A 22916-nucleotide genomic window follows, 5' to 3' on the forward strand; every position below is an offset into this window, starting at 1 on the left:
ATGGCCCATATCCAAAATATGAAGAAATATATATTGGTAAAATTTAAATGAATGGTTGAAATATAAACTTCACCGGTCCATTTTCAACTAGAAGATTTCGTTGCCCGTGATCGAATAGTGACCCACTTACATTTACATCCACGAGATGAGGAGTTCGTTAATCTTCTCGTGCATCCCTTCGTGCTCCAACTACCTTCACGTGCTAGATGAACGTGATTCGCGATCCGTGCAAATTTAGCTAGATCAATCGACCTGCTACCGTGTGCGTTCTGCAGCATTTCTTAAATGATGGTGAATCATCCACCTTACATTTATCAACACGCGTACAATCCATACCGTCCAAATAGTGATCTCGACGTCGATGAAAACACTTTATACAGTTAATTCGGATCCCTAAAATTTTTTACTGTCCATTTCTTCTCATGAAATTGATGAAATTGGACTGTGTACGAGTTACTCATTGTGGATATATGTGATTTATGGTGTACATTTTGGAGTTGAGCCCAAAATTAAAATATATTCAAAGCATAAGCGCACCACAACACTGAAAACAGTGGGAATAATGGTACAAAGTATGTAAATGTGTCTACGCCTTCCTCATCTAGACATACCATACTTCCATGCCATTAATAATGATCCTTTAGAAGTATCATGAACCCGCTATTGATAGTTGGAAGGTCTGTTTGATTGGGGTCCTTACACCGGCCACATGCATATAGTGGGAAGCGCCCTTGCTGCGCTTGGTGGACTCCGTGATGCTATTTGATGCTTCTGCACAACATTTAATTCAAATATTTCCTACTAATTCGGTCGAACAAGGACACATAAGGGGATGTGAAAGCAAAAGCAGAGGCAACTTCAAGATCAAACGTGATAATCCATCCCCCGCACATGCGCTTCACATATGTGGTCGGCCTACTTACTAGCCCATGGGGCTTTTTGTCATTACTTGTAAAATAGGGCATTTCATTGCGAAGGATTCAATCCAACTACAATTTTCCCCACTACCTTATTACAAGGTCACCCTGTTCGAAGACCCTACCATAATGTACGCCAATAAGACTATCAAAAACATTGTGGCATTAGTGGTATAGGGCCCGAGTATATACTCACCACGACATGTTGATATGCGGTTACTAGTGATTCCAACTTTATGTTTACTATTGAAAGCTTCCTAAGAGTTGCAATTATCCACCTTGTTCTTAAGATCACACAAACATGGACGAAGGGAAGACACATATCAGCTTGATACAAAACTCCAGTGGCCTTGAGGAATTTTCAGCTATAGACATTCCATTGAGGAATGTCCAGCTATAGACATTCCATTTACAATGTTTTCGACCTTCAATTTACAATGTTTCCTGCAATGCAGTCCATTCAAGCTTTGATTATACTTCTTGTTTTTGAGCTTAGCTTCTAATAGTATTTAGTGAAACGGATGGGTAGAGTGGATAAAATACATAAATCATAATGAACCCACAGAGTTTACTTGGTCCGCTTCCATTATAGGCTCACCTGATGAGTGATATTTTTTTTCGATATTATCCATCTACATGTTGTCCCACGATTTAAACGGACAGGATTGACAAAAGCATATCCCATGTGTACACAAGATGCGTCACCACCATTTAATAAACAGCAACAAACACACACGAGTGGAATTCTTAAAAAAGTATAGTGTAAAACAGCTCCGAGTCCACTCAGCAACCGAAGAACAGAGAAGAAGAAAGCCAGAGAGCGAGAGAGAGGGACTGTTTCCGTGAGAGATAGAGAGAGACGGACTGTTACCGTACGATCTAGGTTTTCCATGATTCGCTGAATCATGGCGAGTCAGCAGCAGCAGCAACTCGCTTCTCCCCTTTCTACAAAACCCCTGCAAGCACTATCTCCTGCTTCTAGGGTTCGAGAAGCTTCGACTCCTGCGTTTCTAAGGAGCGGCGGAGATAATTTCCCTCTCAGCGACGATGCAATCTGGAAGCGTCTACGGGATTCCGGCTTTGATGAAGATTCAGTCAAGAGAAGGGACAAGGCTGCTCTCATCGCATACATCACGAGGCTCGAATCACAGGTATGCTGGTTCTATTTCTAGTTTTCTTGAATCTTGCTTTCATTTTCGTTTTCCCTTCATTGATTCTCGGAATCGGAGTATTTCTCTATTTTGAGTTGTGTTAGGGTTTTGGTATGTTGCTTGGATTGAAATCTTGATTCAATTTGAAAAATGGATTTTTCTGGGTATAGAATTTTGTAATGTTGAGATGAATTGCGGTAGAAGACTTAATCAATGTTGTAGAAGTATAATTGATCTTATATAAGAATTCTAGATTTGATGGAAGGATTTGGAATGGCTGAGGAGTGCTATGCACTTGTTTGGCCGCTGGATGAATGATGGCTCAATCGGAATTTTTGGCCAAATAGGGTTTTCTTCCTGGTGTGTTACAGATGGGCAAAGCTATTTGGGGGCTCGAAAGAGAGTTTTGCACATTTATATTTTGAACAGATATGTTCAGAAACTGTTTTGTGCAACCCTGAGATTCAGTTCCTGCTAGAATCTCACTGGAAGACCTGGTCTTGTCGGAGTGCACCAGAAACAGTCTTTTTGGAAAATCTAGCCCGTTGATCATTCTTTGGACCTGCTAAATTCTAATTTGGCTGGGGTAAGGTTCGCTATGCAAATCCTTGTATGCTTGTTGTAGGGTATATATGCAGATATGCCTGGTCAATCCAAGATTAGAATGGTTGGCATATAGTTTCACGAAGCGTGAATCATAATGGCAACAAATTTTGGTGCAGGAGTGGGGAAGTGTCTGTTTCAAAATTTTATCGTATAAAAGGCTAGGAAGTGGGAGCAGGGTGATTGCTTGCCTCCAAGTGCAGAGGTTCGTAAGTAATATCCCGTGAATATAGGGTCGATCCCACAGGGAGATGAATTGCGAGAAGGAGAAAATCAAATGCAAAATAAGCTAAGTAATAAAAACTAAACTGATGATTTGATTTTGAGAATTTTGAATGGATGTAATTCAATTGAATTAAAACAACACCCAAGCTTCAAAGTTCCACACATAGGTTAATGTTCCAAAATCATGATGACTTGGATAACACAACTAGGATCCGAGCACTATGGTCGGCCTAATCGGAAAACAAAACAGTTTAAACATTTTAAATAAATGATATAAAAGATTAGAAAATCATGGATTTGTATCATTGTTATTTATTCTCAAGCGTCAATGATTTTAAGAATTCATATCCATAAGATGATGAATATCAAAGAAATGTAGCAGGTTGAAAACATCTCATATCCAAGAAATCTAATTGATTCAGGGTAAGCCTATCTATCAATGTGGATCTCATATGATGGAAACATATGGATCTCACATTAGGATAAAAAAACTAAACCTAAACAATTGATAACATGCATACGTCATTCTTCTCATGATTAAAACAATCAATCATCATAATTATGAAAACGTTAAAACAACGTGCATCCCTTTTAGCTTGGGCTAGAGGGAACTTAGAAAAACATAATTAAATTGTAGAAACAAAAGGCAACAAGAAAAGCATTAAAAAAAAACTTGTAAAGAAAAAACAAGAACTATGAAACTTGAAAGCACTCTAAAAAAATCCTAGAAAAAACTCTAGATCTTGCTTTGGAATGCCTTGAATGATGCTTAGGAATGCCCTTGGAAGCCCTATTTATAAGCGGGGAACTCCCTCCTTCAAACTGGTTTGAAAAATACGAAAACCGCATCAAACTATCTCACTTTGCGTAGGCTCCGCGTAAACCCTTCGATGACATCGAACTGCCTTCGATGTCATTTAAGATTGGCTTCGATTCATCGAAACTGTTTCGATGAATCTAAGACTGCATCCAATTTGTCTAGCAACCAAACTTGATTTTCCTGTAATTCTTCGATATCATCTAAGTGCTTCAATGTCATCTAAACTGTTTCGATGAATCTAAGCTTAGATCCTGCAAATTCCTGCACTAATTTCTGCACTTCTTTCATTTTCCTCTTAGTTTTCTTGACTATTGGGGTCTTGAAATCTTCAATCTTGTTCTCCAAATGTCTATTCTTTTACTTGGTAATTCTTATGCATCAAATCCATGCTTTTAACATTGTTTTTACTCTAAGCTCTCAAGTTCACCTTGCAATACAAACATGTATAAAATATACCATTAAACATTATCATGTTCATAAAACCAAGATATAAATGGGGGAAAATATGCAATATTTGCCACTCAACATGGGGGCATGAGCCCGAGCCCGGAGCATGAGTCAAAGCAGGAGCAACACCTAGTTCGAAGGATCTTGTAACCCTTTTGTCCTTGAATTGAGGAGCTAAAAATCATTCTTACATGCATGAGGCTAAGACACTGATATTTGGCTGTCGACCTGGGGTGACTCATTGAGACAGATTGAGGAAGTGTTTTGCAAGATGCTTTGCAATGTGGCACGTGTGTGCGAGATCTGGGCCAATAATCCAATGGGGCCTAGATGAATGGGCCACACACTTGATACAAAAAATGACTGTTAGAATGAGGATGACCAGTCGTCTATTTTCAATGTACACATGTGGTTCACATGCTGAGTGGACTCTCTTGAGCTTTGGGCCTGAGCATGTTCAGGATGGCTCCTACCTGATTAGTGGTGCTGAAATTGCACACATTTGCCAACTTTGCATGTGTTGCCCAAATCATTGTTTCAATTTCTCCCCGTGCAAATTTCCTCAGCATTTCTCAACTTGTTACCATTGCTAAGTTCTTACCAAGGTATTCAATAACGGTGTTAATGGTGGCTGTAACGGCCAACCCCACTATGATATGAGCCGTAGCAGCCGTTACGATCTCTCTCTCTCTCTCTCTAGAAACCTATATCAGCCCTGTAACAGACTGTTATGTGGTCGTTAAGGCCGTCATGGGACTGTTACAAGCCTTTTTTTTTTTCCTGCAATGGCTGTTAAGTGCTTAGAGCTCCCTAACGTGTAGTGGTTGCTACCATTACCAATAGGGCTGTTACATTGCCATTTTTTACTATCCTGGTTCTTACATCTTTTGTATAGTTTAGATTTCGGCTGCTAATTGGTTCCTTGGTTGTGGATTGAACACTGAGTAGAAGCTAGCTTTTTCGCATCTATTTAGAAGTACAACTTGCATTGTATAACTTCAGGTGGAGAATTGTCCTTTGCAGAGTAGAGGTTATTAAGATGGACAATTGACACGTGTATGACACAAGTTGGCTTTTTTGGGGGTATAGTTAGCTATTGCAAGAAAGTAGAGGCGTTTTCTCATTCCTATTCTACCTTAACAAGTGCCTTTGAAAGAATGTCTACTATTTGCTTATCTGAACTTTTGTTTTTGTTTTGTTTTGTTTTGTTTTTGTTTTTGCTGATATCCAATAGATGGAATGAAGTCTTTTGGATGTTCGGTTTTCTTATTTGAATTCCACATCACATGCATAGACTACTCTAACCAAAGGAAAATACATCTCAGTTACTCAGATGTGTCGCACCCACCCATATAAGTTACTGTTTGAAGTGGATGCATGGATTTCAAAGAAGAAACCATGTTATGTTTGGGTTCCAAGTCCTTAAACATATCTAAAAATTATTTTTATTGCATAAATACACAATTTGTTAATTGGAAAGAAATTACTGCTGTGGAACGAGTTCCCAATACACAAGGAAGTTTGGCCATCTGCTTCGCTAAATTGTTAACTGCCATTAGCATCTTTTGGTATATAGGCAAATGAAATGTTGAACCTCAAGGCTTAATTCTTAGTTTCATTGAAAATAAAAATCAAGATACCAAGGAACCAATTGCTTATTTATTTCCCAGAGGATCACATTCAGAGCCACTTTCGGCCATAGGTGTACTGGAGAAAGATGCCAAATCAGTGAGCAGGCTCTCATGGGGTGCCTTAGTTTCCATAACAGAGTATCTTTTACCTCAGCCAGGCTGGAGAACTTAATGACACTGACCACCAAGGGTCTCTTAACTCCAGAAAGACCTAGGTTCCCGGTGTAGTATCCTCTAATGTTGGGAATCCAATCACCAATCATAATCTAGCTGTGTTGAAAAGTCATATAAGGGATCATAAGAAAATGCTGATCTCTGGAGTTGTTAAGGTTGAGTCCAAAATCCAAGTCTTAATTCTAGTTGGCTGGCTTTTGCCAAGTAAGGCATCTTATACTCTTTGCCATCAACCCAACTCTCCACATGATTGCCTTAGCCAATTCAAGCAAATCGTGAACAATTAATCCTTTGAACTTTGGTTGTTCACATTTACAGTTCTTGTTTCGAACTCTTGTTTGTTCATGTTGAATCATATCAATTCTTGGAGTTGTAGGCCAAAATCATTCTACCAAACTGTATCTATCTCATTATGGATCATATGATTCATGGCCAAACCATTGATTTAATTGTGTGGAAATTCAAGTGACTCCTGAACTGTTATCCTTTTTTAAAAAAATGACTCCTGAACAGTTCAACCTTCAGACCATGTTTGCTAACATTTATAGTTCATGATTCAACTTGGGTTTGTTCATATTGAATCATATAAAATATTGCAGCTGCGGGTCAGAATCATTCTACCACATTGCACCTTTCTCATTATGGATCATATGATGCACAGCCAAGTCATGGATATATTTGTGTGGGATAATGGAAATCTATTAAAAAGAAAACAAAAGCATAAAAAAAGATTGGGACTGAGTTGCTGATAGAAAGAGTCCATTAGCAGCTGGCTCACGCCCTCGTTGGTTGAAATATTGGCAACATCATTAGGAAGAGATGTTCTCTATCAGCATGGATAAGTGTAATGTTTATCTTAGAAAGAGATGTTCAAACTAGTGTTTTAAATAATAAATAGCGTGTAGCGAAGCGTTCCCCCCTCCGGAGTGTGAGATGTAAGCTACATAGCATGTACGCTACATGCTACTTCTAGGTTTCTAATCAAGGTTTCGCTTGGTTGCACCTAATATCATGATATTCTGTTAATTATCATGATATTTGGTGCAAACCAAATGCAACCTTGTTAAACGGCTGCATTGTGTTAATCCCGAGGGCCTATGAGAAGCTACAATGGGAAAGAGAAGAAAGATGGAAGAGAGAGACAATGGGCCTATTCAACTATCAACCTTTGAGCACTCCCTCTCAAGCTAGAGCATCCTAATGAGGCCTAGCTTAGAACAAGGGCTAACATAATCAAACCTAAGAAAGAAAGAAATTCTTCTCTAACACTCCTCAAACTTAAGGTGCTTTGAAAATAGGAACTTGAGTTTGGAGAGGCACATCAAAGTATTCTATATCAGTAACGGTGGCCGTAACGGTCACCATCGTTACCGATACGGGTATCGGTAATAACGGTTGATATGGGGGCGTAACGACCTTTGCGAGCAGATGAGAAGTGGAGGTGACAAGACCACCAATGCTTTCAGGCAGACAAGCACTTTTGCAACTTCAATGATGTGAGCCACCGGAACAACCATTCGGCATAAACGAATTTGGATCAACTATCCAGCTCAACCAAGGCTGGACCAACTGCCCAACACAATCATAAGTCCAAACAACTATCAGGAACAAATAAGAATAGACCAACTGTTTAATATAAACAACAAGTTGGGATCAACTATCCAACTCAACTAAGGTTGGGCCAATTGCCCATTACAATCATAAGTTTTGACGACTATTGAGAACAAATAAAAATGGCCCAACTGTCCGATATAAACAATGAGTCTGAGCCAACTGCTTAGAGTAAACAAGCCCAATGCAATCCATAAGTTTGAGTTAAGGTTGGGACAATCACCCAATTCAAACAAGCATGAACCAACTGTCTGGTGCATAAATGGGTTCGGGCCAACTACCCGGTACATAAACGAGTCGGGCCAAGAATAAACGCTGGTCACATCACACATCTTGGCAAGGAGAGTCTGAAATGCTAAGATGCGAGTCATCAAAGGAGGTGGTGGATATGATGCGAGCACATGTCACACAACAAGAGACAATCCAGTCAAATACCTCCAACCAGACAGATTGGAAAATTCAGCAAGGGCTTCAACCACACATCAAAGAGGTTTCAAATCCAACAACACGTGAACCGGGTCACCAAAAACTTTAGCCGATCAACAAAGGGGCTTTCCCTCTCATGAATCACAATCAGCCAGTAAGGAAAAGGCCTCATTACTCTCAAAACGGAAAGAAAGAAAGAAAATGAATGGGGAAGGGAAAATGATTATGAGAAGTTGTTATTATGTGGTAAAGGAAGGGAACCATCACTTGTTCAAGAATGAAGGATGAAGAGAAAAGGTTTATTAAGAATTGTTGTGGTGTGGGGAAGGAAAGAGGAAAAGAAAAAAAGATTTGGAAGGAAAACATCACTTGTTGAGAAAGACTAGAAGAATAAAACTCATATAGTTAAGAGAAGAAGAAGAAGAGGAAAAAGAAGGAAAAAAAAAAGAAGAAAAAGTAAAAAGGAAAGAGGGGAACCATCAAGGATTAGGAAGGGAAACACAAAAAATACTTCAAAATCTGCTCTAATAGAAAAATTCAACAAACCCAAGGCAACACAAAATTCTGATTCAACAGAAAATTTTAGCAATCATAGCCAAGGCAACACAAAAATCTGATTCAACAGAAAAATCTAGCAAGCTTAGTCAAGGTAACACGAAAATCTGCTTCAACAGAAAAAATCTAGCAAACCTAGCAAAGGCAACACAAAAATTAGCATTTCCTTCAGAAAAAATCTTTAAAAAAGATTGGAAGAAGAAGAAGAAGAAAAAGAAACCATAGAAGAAGAAGAAGAAACAATAGGAGCACTTAGGCTCTAATACAATGTTAAACGACTACATTGTGCTAACCCTGATGGCCTATGAGAAGCTACAATGAGAAGAAGAAGAAAGATCGAAGAGAGAAATGATGAGAGAGGGGGGAGAGAGCAAGAACGTAAGATGCATGTATTGAAATCCCAACCCTTAACTCTTATTTATAATAGTAAAAATGTGAATGGGCCCATGTGGTGTGTGTATATTCACCTTTCAAAAAAAAAATAATGTGAATGGGCCCTTTGGCCCAATGAGCCTTATTCAACTATCAACCTTTGAATACTCTCCCTCAAGCTGGAGCATCCTAATGAGGCCTACTTGGAATAAGAGCTAATATAATTAAACATAAAAAAGAAAGAAATTCTTCTCTAACAAACCCAAAGTAATAAGAAAGGGCAATAATTAAGTATAAAAGGTAAAGAAAGAGCAACGAAACTAATTTAATACTGTTACTTATATTATTTTACTAAAAGCATTGAAAAGATTATCTATTTTTTATTATTGAAAATAGAAAAATGTAATAAATCATTGAAAACATTAATTGATTTTAATGTTGTAGTGAAAAATAACTTGTAATGTGAGCTATGTAGCGTGTTGCGTGTACAAGTTAATCATGTAGTGTAGGCTATACGTGACTTGTGCTATTTTCATGAGCTACATAGAGTTCTAGCTAAGCTACGCTATGTAGCGTAAGCTACACACTACATAGCGTAGTTATTTAAAACACAGCTTCAGACTCTCATTGAAGAGAGGGGAAGGTCTGCAAGTTGTATAGCACTTGATAGACACCCAAGCAATCACATTTGAAGAGCAACCACATTTGAAGATTCCCCTTGGCGATATAAGGGCCAATGGACTTTGCAAAATCATAGACAGATCCGTTTATTAGAAATAAGTACATCTTTTAAGTTGTTTCTTATTACTTAATACAAATAATTCCTAGACTACTTCCTAAAATTTTGCAAACCACCTCTTCAATCCTTTTGCTTGTCACAAAAGTGGTGAAAATGGTGTACACTTTTTCCTGCTTTTATTTTGCATATTGAAAGCTCATGTTCTTCTTCACAAGTGGATGGTTGGATTGTGCTTGCTCCATGCTAGTATTTAACGTTTATTATGCTTGCTTTGTATTTCATTTCCATTTAAAAAAAGAAAAAAAAATCTTAGTTAATTTAAACTTGTGTTTTTTTCTTCTTTGGAGAAATATCCAGACCTTTTATCTTCATCACATGTGCATATTAGTATACTCTTTATGGAGGCAATGGTAGCTATATCCATGCTTTATCTTATGGATGTTTGATTACTCAATCATCGTTTTCATGATTTTTCTCTAGGTTCATGAATATCAACACCACATGGGCCTTCTCTTATTGGAAAGGAAGGAATGGACATCAAAATACGAGCAAGCTAAAATATCTGCTGAATCAGCTGAAAAAATGCTTAAGCGTGATCAAGCTGCACACTTATCTGCTCTAGCTGAAGCAAGGAAACGGGAAGAAGGTCTGCAAAGGGCTTTAGGCGTTGAGAAGGAGTGTGTAGCCAATGTAAGATTTTCTTACCTAATATTTTATTTTTGGAGTATATGAACTTTTCGATTTTGAAATGCATCTATTGGCCCTTAATAACTGTTTAAAGAATTATTTGCAAATGGATGGCCTAAATGGTATAGAGATGGCAGTGGTCTATGTTTAATTATGAGAATTTTGGTCCCTAGTCATTTGAATTAGGACCATGGTTTTAAAACTTGGACAAGTGTAATGCGACTCAGTCAAGTCAACTTGGACCTGATCCGGTTCGATACCACGAGTCGCCCCCCACTTGGGAGAGTTGGTGGGGCAATATAGTTACTAAGTCAATGAGATTTCAACACCCGAACAGCAAAGAGATGAAAAGTGTACATGTAAAAAATATTGGAGTAGAGACTAGAGAGGGAGAACTAACTTCATTAATATTGGAGTAGAGAGGGAGGAATAACTTCATTATTATTCAAACTTTTCTTAGAAGTACATTGGAAAACTTGCAAACTTAGAAAATGTGCAATGCTTTACCTTCTACGCTGCCCTCTCCTTTTATGGGACTATCCCCATGAATCTTTAATGAAGATCTACCAACTATATTGAGAGGGAGGAGTAACTTCATTATTATTCAAACTTTTCTTACAAGTACGTTGGAAAACTTGCAAACTTAGAAAATGTGCAGTGCTTTACCTCCTACACTGCGCACTCCTTTTATGGGACAATCCCCTTGAATCTTTAATGAAGATCTACCGACTATATTGATTTCTAATAAAGCTTAATTGATTTCAAATCAATTTTTAATTTACTTAAGATGATGACAATTTCACAAACAAATATTTGACCTAAAATAGCGAACACAACTCTATCAAATACCCCCAAAATCTTCCATCACATCTTCCACACCAGCCCCCTATGTTCCACAAATGGTAAATGTGATCTGTAACATTTATGCTCAAATCTTGCAACAAACGGCCCAAAATCAGCACATGCTGGGCCCTTTGGTGGACCGTGGGCCTACATCAGTTGGGTTGATTTAGTTCTGACTCTGGCAAGTTCCAACTCGATGCAGGCCCAAATGAGTTGGTCCAAGTTGGTCTTTTAGCCATGTTTAGGGCCTTCATGTGGACGTTCAAGAACAATAAAGGTGCAGCCTGGATATATGGTAAGATGGGTACCACATCGTAATACTGTCAACCAATTTTATCTAAATACAGATAACTGATGTATCAAACTCCAGCTGGTAGCATTGTGCCAGCCGGTCCCATTCTTGGTTGGAGGTAGGGGTGTACATCGAGTCAAACCAAGCTGAGCTGGCCTCAGCTCGACTCGGCTCGGCCACTAGCTGACCTCAGCCTGAACTCGGCTCGGTTCAGTCCTTGAGCCTGACTGGCCAACTCGGCTTGGTTCGGTCAGCAGCTCGGGCCAGTTTGAGCTGAGTTCGAGCCAAGATCGAGCCATGTTCGCCATTGCAGCATTTTCACAAACACCTGGACTGCACTTTCAAAATCTCACTGTATTTGAGACAGCAGCAATGGATTTACAGGTATTTTATCAAACACCTTCTAAGCAACATAAAAATCAAGAAAAAAAGGGTGTTGGTTTCATATACATACCTTCCTTGCCACCAGCCATGCTTCTTTGAGTCATTTCATCAAACACTTGGTGAGCAACATCAAAATCAAAGTAACCGAGTCACCAAACTGGTTCGATCCGACTTCGATTCAAGTTGGGTTCGATCCGAGTCGAGTCGAGCTGGGGCCAGCTCGAACTCGGCTCGAACTCATTTTCGAGCTCAAAAAATCAGCTCGACTCGGCTCGAACTCAGCTTCGAACTGAGTCGAATCGAGCTTTTTCAAGTCGAGTCGAGCGAGCTAACCGAGCTAGCTCGGTTCGTGTACTTGGAGGATTGTTGATAGGTAGGTGGACCAATGTTGGACTTTTGCCAAGCAATCGTGGGAGTTTCTTGTTTTGATTATTGGCAAAATAGGACTTGTACCAAGGTTTAAAATTGATGTATCAGGTATTGCATCACTCAGCACTGATCTGGCCCTGTATCACCCGGTACCACCCCTGTATCGGGCTCTTTCCAGCTAATACAGCTGCATCGTTCATGGAACACAGCATATCGGGCGATACGTGCTGGTTTCGAATGATACTCCCCGACAAATACCTAGGAAAGGGCTGTGATAATTATTATGATGGTGATTGATTGGTTCTTTATATTGTTGAATATATTCTGTTTTCTTTATTCCCAAAAGTCTTTTCTCAGAGTATGCATTTATGTAAAGACACCCATGCATAAAAAAGCTTCTTTATGCGCATTCGGAATACGTACTTTTTTCATATTTAATGCATAGCTTGATGACCCATGGCCTCACTGAAGTTATGGCCCTTGATAGAGTGGAATGGCAGAAAAGGATTCATGTAGCCAACCCCAATTAGTTGGGATGAGGCTTAGATGATGATGACGTTGATGATGATGTGAATATGTGATTCTTTTTTCTCCTTCTTTTTCTTTGTTGTGAACAATAAATTTATTCAATAAAAAGAAAATAATATAAGTCAAATACTGCATTAAAATAATGGATAGGCACTCCCGACATGAATCTGATCTAACAACACTCTCTTTAGCAAGTGTGTTGCTGGAGAATTTGCCTCTTCAATCATTCAAAAAAACGAGGAGGAGCCCTAAAAATATCTCTTAAAATGGGTGGACGGTTTTATCTACACCGTCCATCCATTTTTCCATACCAATGCGAGGCAGATCTATAAGGCTCAAGTGGATCACATTACAGGAAATGGTGGGAATTGGGTGCCTACCGTTGAAAACTTCTTGGGGCCACATAACGACATAAGGCTTTGATCAAGCTAATATTTGTGTTTTCCCTTCATCCAGATTTGTGTGACTTTATAAAGAGGTTAGATGGCAAACAAACCTCATAGTGGGCCTTAGGAAGGTTTCAACGGTAGTTGTTCAATTCCCGCCTTTCTGTGCTGTGGTCCACTTGAGCTTTGGATGTGCCTCATTTTTTGGGCTCATGCTCTAGAATGACCTAGAAAAGTCGATGGACAATATGTATCTAATGCATAAATAATGGTGGGGCTAGAGAAATTCCACGTGTTAAAAGTTGGGTTGTGTATTACGCAATCTATTCGGGAGAGAAAATAACTGTGGCAATGTGCGTAGGGCTAATTTTGGAAGCAATTTTTTTAAGAAGAATCCGCAAAGCGTATTTTGTATTCACCATTAAGCTAGACCTCTGTCATTGAAAAAATTTGGCAAAAATTACAGAGCGCTTTCCACATTCGGCGTTAACAAATAACACTTAACACCGAGCGTTTCCGGATTTCGCATCAAGTAAAATTTTTCAGTGTTAACAAATAGGCCCCGCATCTGTATTCAAACACGTAAAGCAAATACTTGGAAGAAACATGCTCTGTTTTTGACAGCTACCCAACCTTAGGATTTCGTTTAGGGACACTGTTGAACAAAAGGCTCCCACGTGGGAGGCTTAGTTCACCCTCATGGTATTGGAGGCTGGTTGAACATAAAGATCTTAGGCAGAGTGTCCCGTATTGGTTACGATACGGGCGTATCGGCCGTTATGTATCGGTAACGGTTGTGTCTGTTACGCGATATGCGGCCGTAACGGGCACCCCACCGATTTTGTAGCCGTAATGGCCGTTACGGGGCGTAACGGCCGTTACTACCCAGCAACGGTTAGGTTCCTTTTTTCACTTTTTTTGAAACTTCTTTTTTCCAAACTCTTCCTAAATCATCTTATTTGCTATTTTCGACCAATCTTAGCTTGATATTTCAGATAAAAGCAACTTATATTAAGGATTTTCTTGATTCGAAGCTCCGTGGGCCATTTTCCAGAAATTCCTCAAAAATAGTATTTATTCTTTTTATTGAATGTTTTACTGTTTTAATGGTAAAATATGATGTGTTAATCATAATCGAAGATATTAATGTCCATTTTACAGATTTTTGATGTCATTTTATATTTTTGAATAATTTTTTTCTATTTACACACTATTTTCGGCCCTTTTTTTTTAAATTTGAAAAATCAATTTTTATTGAATGTTTTGCTGTTTTAATTGTAGAATATGATGCGTTAATCATAATAGAACATGTTGATGTGCATTTTACAGAATGTTGATGTCATTTTATATTTGTTTATAATTTTTTCTATTTACACACTATTTTCAGTCTTTTTTTTTTAAAATTCGAAAAATCATTTTTTATTGAATGTTTTGTTGTTTTAATGATAGAATATGATGTGTTAATCATAGTAGAACATGTTACTGTACATTTTACAGATTGTTGATGTCATTTTATATTTTTTTATAATTTTTTTCTATTTACGCACTATTTTCGGCCCTTTTTGTTTAAATTCGGAAAATCAATTTTTATTAAATGTTTTGCTGTTTTAATGGTAGAATATAATGTCTTAATATTAATAGAACATGTTAATGTGCATTTTACAGATTGTTGATGTCATTTTATATTTTTTTATAAATTTTTTCTATTTACGCACTATTTTCGGCCATTTTTTTTTTTAAATTCGAAAAATCAATTTTTATTGAATGTTTTGTTGTTTTAATGATAGAATATGATGTGTTAATCATAGTAGAACATGTTAATGGGCATTTTATAGATTGTTGATGTCATTTTATATTTTTTTATAATTTTTTTCTATTTACACACTATTTTCAGCCCTTTTTTAAAAAATTCAAAAAATCAATTTTTATTGAATGTTTTGCTGTTTTAATGATAGAATATGATGTTTTAATCATAGTAGAACATGGTAATGTGCATTTTACAGATTGTTGATGTCATTTTATATGTTTTTATAATTTTTTTCTATTTACGCACTATTCGGTTACGATATGTTTTAGAAATTCCTCAAAAATAATTGCAAACACCTGCACATGTAAGATATTTTCATATTACATTCATTCTAATATATCTATCATTGATAGTAGATAGTTAGAAAATTAAATATATGAATTTTGTAGTCAAATTCAGGTTATCTGGTTCATAAATTCATTAGACAGTCTGATACAACTTCTCACCAAAGAGTGGACCGTTACACCACCATAGACATGTTCCAATTTATAAATGAATGCATATTTGGAATGCTTAGAATATTCCGGATTTAATTCATATTTTTTCATATTTTTTTGGCAAAAAAAAAAAAAAAATTGCACCGTTACAGGCCGTTACGCCCCCGTATCGGTATCGGAGGGCACTATTACGCCAACCGATACCAATACGGGATACCTTGATCTTAGGAACTCCTTACAGGAGGAAAAAACCTTGAGAAGAGGTGGCCCAAATTCTCTTGTCGGTCTCAATAATATTGACTTTCTAACATCTTCATCTTGTATTCCCAAAGATTCCACGCCACTGTCCCACCCAAATACTGAACATTCAGTCCTTGATCAAAATGTCCCTCTGAGAGAGAGAATCATCTTGGGAAGCAGCTGGCAAGGGTATTTGTTGTCAACTTGTCATCCTCCACACAATGTTCTTGCCAAGCACAGAACCTCTCTCCATTATGGACCTTAAATCATGCATCTTTAACCATTACCTCCACTTCTTTGGAGGCCCAGCCAAGCTCGAAATCACCACCTTCTTCAAAGCCTTGTCCTAGCTATTTGGCATTGCTTTGTGATTCCTGTTTTGCCAGAAAGATTCTACAAAACCTTCTGACATATTGGCAAAAGTTCAATCACCAGCTACCTACCTGCATCAACCCTCCTTTACCTGGACTTGGGATCAGCTGATGCATTACTACTAACAGGGGGAGTTGAACCCTCTCCAAATTCTGAGATCTATTTCAAAATGAACATTGTTCAGAAAGATGTTACTAACCCCTAATAAAGAGAGTATTATGCAGTTATTCGTGATTTATTTGCTATATGTTTGATGAGGTATGCTGCTTTGCAAAGTGGCATTCATAGAAGCTCTATCAATTTCAAATGTTTGAGCAGATTTATGATATGCTAATAGACAAGAGGCTCATTATTAGCAAGGTATTCAATAATGGTGGCCTTAATAGCCGCTATTGTTACCTTTTTTTGGGCCTTAACGGATGTTACGGCAAAAAAAAACAACTGTAATGGCTCTGTAACAGGCTGTTTTCCCACCTTTACCATCACGTAACAGCCATTATGTAACCTTTTTTGGATACCATGATTATTAGCCTTCAAAAAGAAAATTGATGTAGCTTATATGACAATGGATCCCAAATTGCTGGTCCAGGCCATGATGATGATGACAAGGACATCAACATCTATGATGATGATGTGGTGTTTAGGTTCCATTGTTTTACTACGATGATATATCTTGTGTACCAACAAGAAAACAGTTTAATCTTCCGGTATATTTAGTTTTATGATTTTATCTTTTATTTGCACTCGATGAGGTGTCTGGACTTCAATGGTTTGTATATTAGCTGTCTGAGGCTCATGTTTCCCATCATTTCCATCTAATTGCAAATGAGGTTCTTAGTAAAACCTCATATTGGCATAACAAAACTTTCCAGGCAATACGCTTTCAATATTTCATTTCTCATTCCATGGAGATCTAGCCCGCTCCCATTGATCAAGATACTGTTACTTCGCCTGGATTTTGTACTGTGCTCCTAATGTCATTTTCCCTGCATTCATTTGCTTCACATAATATCAAACTTGCATGAGAAAAATATTTTATTTTTTGTAATCATCATCATTATCTTAGCCTCTCCTGGCAATTTGGGGTTGGCTTTTATATATGGTAGACTAGGAAAAAGTGCTACGTTTGGCTGCCCACCAAACAGCAATCTTCCTCTTCTACCCGGCCTCTTGGGAATGCCCATGGCAGATGTTCTCATGGACACTGCTCATTTACCAACATGGTCCTAAGCAGTGTTGACTCTCAGCCCAACTATTACTTGGACATCCTAAAGGGTGAGCAGGTAATGTGGGGTCATGGAGGGGCAATTGTAGTAAAAACTGCTAATCATGAAGCATCCGCATTCCATACCCATGAAAGGTAATGCTGGATTTTGTAGCTGCACTGAATAGCAGGGAACCTATCAGTCCATGATTGCCAACATGACTTCACACGCCAATACACTTCGCCTCACACTACGCCTTATCTCAACTATGTGACTATGTCTAGAGCATGCAGTGCTGGATGTGCCTACCTGGCATGCATATGTCATGCTATCCTGCTGAGCATGCACATGTCATGCTCATCACTAACTAAATGACTTCACTACCGTAATACCTAATGTTTGTAATAACTGGATACCTTATGGTATATTTGGTTATAACTTCCTCAGTTCAAGTCCAGATTGTGTAAGCGTAAGAATATTGGTAAGGGGACCTGATAGGCTATCCAATGGGATCACTTTTTTTTTTCATAAACTGGACTTTGTTTGACCCTGGAATCACCATTTTTGTTGGTGTTGAAAATATGGTTCCATCGCAATACTCATTTAACCAGATATAGTTCCATCCCAATACTCATTTCACTGGATACTCTATCAGATTTTTTTAATTTTTATTTGGGCCAAGGTACCATATCAAATGTTTGTGGTTATAACTTCCTCCGTTCAAGCCCAAATCGTGTAAGCTTGGGAATATCGGGAATGGAACTTGATTGGCTATCCAATTTTATTTTTTATTTTTGAAAGGTGATAATTTATTAAGAAAGAAAAGAAACAGAAAAACAAGAGCATAGCAAAGAAAAACAATAGGAAAACAAAAAAGAACAGAAAAAAAAAAACTAAAATACAACAAAACCCAAACCCCCGTCTGGGGAAAAACACAAAGAGTGAGAACCTAAAGCACACAGTAAACTAAGGGGCCCAATCACTGAAGAAAAGGAGAACCCTGTTGAAAACCCTGGCCGAGGTGACACCTGTTCCGGAAACATCTGAAATTTCTTTCATTCCATACGGCCCAAAGAACTGTAAGGAGAATAATTCTCCATTTCTTCTTCTTCTTCTTCTTCTTCTTAAATTTTTTTTAAAATTTTTTTATAGGCCTATCTCTGGAATCAGCATGCCAGACGCTGAACAAATTGTCAATGGATTCCGGCATCACCTATGCTACACCATCGTGTTGAAAAATTTTGTGCCAAACTTCTTAAGAGAAAGCACAATGGAGGAAGAGATGATTAACAAAATCCGTGTTTCTTAAACAGAGCAAGCACACATTTGAAAAGATGAGGGCTAGGCTAAAATAAATTTGTAGAAGGATTGAACCGAAAAGATCCCTGAAGAGGCCATTGGCCAGATTCTTAAAGCAACAATTCTTGAAGACGGTAACTTGCCCTACAAACGAAGGAGAAGAGTTCCTGGATTTCAGGATTGGATAGATTCCTCCTCAATAGAGGGGTCCAAACACCTAGCTCTCCTTCCTCGGAAAAACAATCCGTGATTGTGATGTCAAGCAAAGGACACATAGCTGCAAGAGCTGGAAAGTCTCAGGCAAGAGGGGAATCCCCACACCATATGTCAGACCAGAAACTTATCTTTGATCCATCCCCAAGGGAAAACCTTAGGATAACAAGAACTCTGGGGGCAACTTTAGAAATTCCTTTCCAGAGGTTGGAAGCCCTGTTAAGGGCCACCACCAACCACAGAGAATCACCTCGTATTTAATTGATACAATCTCCTCTAGAAATTGTCCTCTTCAAGAGCAAACCTCCAAACCCATTTGCCAAGAAGGGCAATATTAACAATCTCCAAGCCTTTAATACTAGTTCCCTCATATGAAATAGAGGAACAAACCTCCCTCCAGTTCATCAAGGGAAACTTCTGGGAGGAAGCACCACATTGCCACAAAACATCCCTATGAAGCCTGTCAATACGACGAATAACTGATTTCGGGCAATGAAAAAGAGAAATGAAGTAAACAAGCAAGTTTGAGAGGTTGGCTTTGATCAAGGTGATTTTGCCACGTAATGACAAAAACTGTCTTTTCCAAGGTGTCGGTTTCCTTTCCATGCGCTCGATAGCTTTGTCCCACACGTGCAATGGTGGTTTCCTAACACACAGTGGGAGACCAAGATATGAGGTTCGGAAAGAATGTACACCATATCCGAGGGCCTTGGCTAAAGAAGATGCAAGATTAGGAGAGATGTTTAACACAAATAGACTTCTTTTAGACAGGTTAACCTTGAGTCTTGAGATGACCTGAAACCAACAAATAGTCATACTCAAAAAATCAATCATAGATTCATCAACTTAACAAAATAAAAGAGTGTCGTTAGCAAATTGAAGGTGACAAATACAATCAGGAAAATTCTCGACCTCAAAACCTTGATATAAGTCGACCTCCTGAGCCCTGGATAACATGCAACTAAAGGCTTCAAAGACCAAGATGAATAGGAAAGGTGATAAAAGATCTCCCTGACGCAATCATCGGGAGGCTTTGAAAAAGCCGAAGGGAGAACCATTAAGGAACATAGAGAAACACGCTAATGATACACAAGATTGCATCCAGGATCTCTTCTTATCTCTAAAACCCATTTTTCGAAGCATGTAATCCAGGAAAGACCATTTAATGTGATCGTAAGCCTTTTCCAAATCCAATTTGCACATAACTCTAGCTCTGCCCAACCTAATGCAAGAGTGGATGCATTCATGAGCAATTAGGATGATGTCGAGGATTTACTCCCCGAACAAAGAGACTTTGAAAAGGGGAGACGATAATAGGAATGACAGAACACGAGTGATAACTAAAAATTTTAGTTAAAATTTTCTAAGGGCTCCCTATCTAGTTGATTGGGCGGAAGTCCTTAAGGCAGACAACACCTTGAAGCTTAGGAATTAGGACTAAGAAGGTACCACCCATCTCAATTAGTAATCTATAGGATTCAACGAAATAAAAAACAAAAGCAAGTAGGTCAATCTTTAACCAAGTCCCAAAAACACTGTAAGAAGGCCAACAAGAATCTGTCAGGGCCAAGCGCCTTATTCCGTCCTAGCAAGAAAACAACAACTTGCAATTCTTCGATAAGGATGGGCCTCTCTAGAGAGGTAGCCTCTTTGCCATTAATTCTCCTAAAAGGAAGGTTTTCAGGAAAGGGGCGGGAAACATTCTCAGAGGTTAGTAAATTAGAATGGTAATCCACAACAGAAGAAGAGATGACTTCTTTGGACGAGGAGGCCACTCCATTCATGATCAGGGAAGAGATACAGTTCGCTCTCCCTCTAGCACTAGCAATGGCATGAAAAAACCTAGTAATGCGGTCACCTTCTTTAAGTCATATGGCTTGAGACCTCTGGTGCCACTTAATTTCATTCCCTTTTAGTCTAGCACAATAATTTGTAGAAAGTTTAGCTCTTAGAGCCAACTTGTCTTCAAAGAGAAAATCACCTTCCTCCCTAACATCAAGAGATTGAATTTCATTAAGGAGGGAGGGCATCTGGGCCTCTCTTAGACGGAAGACTTCCTTATACCAAGCTCTGAGTTTAATTTTCAGCAGTCGAAGTTTTTTGAACAGCTTGAAACCAAGAAGACCTTCGATATGAAAGGAGGCCCACAACTCAAAGACCAACATATTGAAGTCCTCAACTTCAAGCCATGCAAGTTCAAAACTAAAAGGTTTAGGATCCCAATTAATCTCATCCGATTCCAGGAAGACAAGTCAGTGGTTGGAAACCAGCTTTGGAAGACCACATTGGTGAGCAAAGGGAAAATGGTGGATCCACCTAGGGGAAACCAAAAATCTATTGAGCAATGACATTGCTGGAGGACTTCTCCCGTTGGACCAAGTATAATTCACAACCCTCATTGGCAAATCCAACAGATTGTGTTTGATTACCCAACTAGAGAAGTCCATAGAGGAAGTTAACCTATTCCCATTTAGTCTCTCATAAGAAAAATCTAACAATATTAAAATCGCCACCAACGCACCAGGAAAGGGACCATTTGTCATAACAGAAGATAACTCATTCCAAAACAGTGAACGCGAAGGTCTTGATGGGCCATAAACTCCAAAGAAAATCGATTGGAACCCAGAGGAGACTTTATAAAAGACTATTAACAGAGAATGAACCCACCCAACTATCTTCCTTGGCCCAACAGGAAGTATCCCAGAGAACTAGGATCCCCCTTGTTGAGCCTAACTGTGTCTAAAGCAAAATAAATAAATAAAATAAAGAATAAAAAAAAAATCCTTACCTCTAATACTCCAAATAGAATCGATCAAACCTCTATCGACGGATTGAAGCTTTGACTTTTGGAGCACAATTAGCTTGGCCTTCAATCGCACATAAATTTCTTTAACTTGAGACCGCTTATGGGGGTAGCCCAACCCTCTCACATTCAAAGGGAGGATCTTCATGGATGAACCATTCTGACCCCTTTGCCCCTCTTAAAGTTTCTAAGAATAGCTTCTCCAGTTCCATTCGGATTGCCAACAAGATTCATCGACTCCCTATTAGCAGTAATAACTAATAATTCTTTGAGCACCAAGAGAAGGGGACCCATCCACTGAGATCTGAAGTCCTCACTCAATCACTAGTTTGAAGAGAGATGTAGTCTTCGTCTCTATTCCCAAATCCCACCCCCAGCAATCTCCCAACATGGCACATGACATTTCTCACCCATTTCTTCTTCTTAATGGATTCAACAAGGCCTTCCAAGATCTCTAGTGGGGTGACGGGGGAGGAAACCAAGCCCTGAATAAATGTCAGATCTTCCAAAGAAAAGGAGGGCTGCATAAGGGGGATCTCTAGAGCCGTGTCTAGTGGACTCCGAATCCTGTCCTTCGACCTCCCCCTAGGCACCATTGTATTATTAATGGGACAAGCCACCAAGATCAAAGGACCTATAAAAAATGGATGATAGTTCAACAAGGGGCTAGCAGAGGACCATGCAATGGAGGAGGGGTGTGGAACACCTTTGGAGGGCATGCGAGGGGTAGGGAGAGAGAAAGGTTCCAAAGAAAGAGGAAAAGCATGATCGCTCATATCCACCGTAGGAGAGAGGACATTGAGGGTGGAATCAGAGGGGGAGGGGGATGATCCTGAAAGGGAGAGATCGTTTTCAAGGCCAATTGCAGATGAGGATTCTTCAGAGGGGAAAGTATCTAGAAGAGGGAGGATGGGTCGAGAAGCAACTTGAGTAGTGGAAAATTCTCGATCGACTCCCAATACAACAACAAAAGAGTGAGGCATCGTGGATCTCGAGGAGGGAGGAGTGTCTCCTATACACGTGTCAACATGAGAGGGTGGTGCAATAATAACATCTCTCCCCTTGGTCTCCGAAGCGCTGGCTTGAAAAGATCCATCTGGGCCATATGTCAAGCAATCAGATGAAGGGGCGGGTGATGGTTGACACGCATCGTCAATAATAATTCCGTTTTGACCCAAGATTTGAGAAATTGTCAAGGGGCGAGACGTCTCAAAGGGACGCTTGGCCATCTCAATTGCCTCCGAATCTACCGCATTAAGTGATGGCGGTGGAGGGTCATCAGAGGAGGACGTGTGCATAACCAAGTCAAGGGGAGTCTTGAGCCCAGTGCTTGATCAGGGGCGATTGGAAGGGGCATTGAAAATTATTATATCTCAGCAT

At 39.0% G+C, this 22916-nt stretch overlaps 1 protein-coding gene across 6 annotated transcripts in view; it reads left to right on the forward strand.

Annotated features, from left to right (window-relative positions):
- Window positions 1-1696: 1696 nt before the first annotated feature.
- The window catches only part of LOC131218826 (protein CROWDED NUCLEI 4), a 35666-nt gene continuing 14446 nt past the window's right edge, over window positions 1697-22916 (forward strand). For 5 of the 6 annotated variants that reach the window (XR_009157867.1, XR_009157868.1, XM_058213661.1 and 2 more), the window contains exons 1-2: window positions 1697-2068; window positions 10152-10361. Coding sequence is in view for 4 of the 6 variants with exons in the window: in XM_058213661.1 (XP_058069644.1) it covers window positions 1823-2068; window positions 10152-10361 (456 nt within the window). In the remaining 2 variants the exon portion in view is untranslated. The remainder of the gene's footprint in view (window positions 2069-10151; window positions 10362-22916) is intronic. The other variant, XM_058213660.1, reaches the window with a different exon arrangement.

This window comes from Magnolia sinica, chromosome 11, assembly GCF_029962835.1.
Source record: "Magnolia sinica isolate HGM2019 chromosome 11, MsV1, whole genome shotgun sequence".
NCBI lineage: Eukaryota > Viridiplantae > Streptophyta > Magnoliopsida > Magnoliales > Magnoliaceae > Magnolia > Magnolia sinica.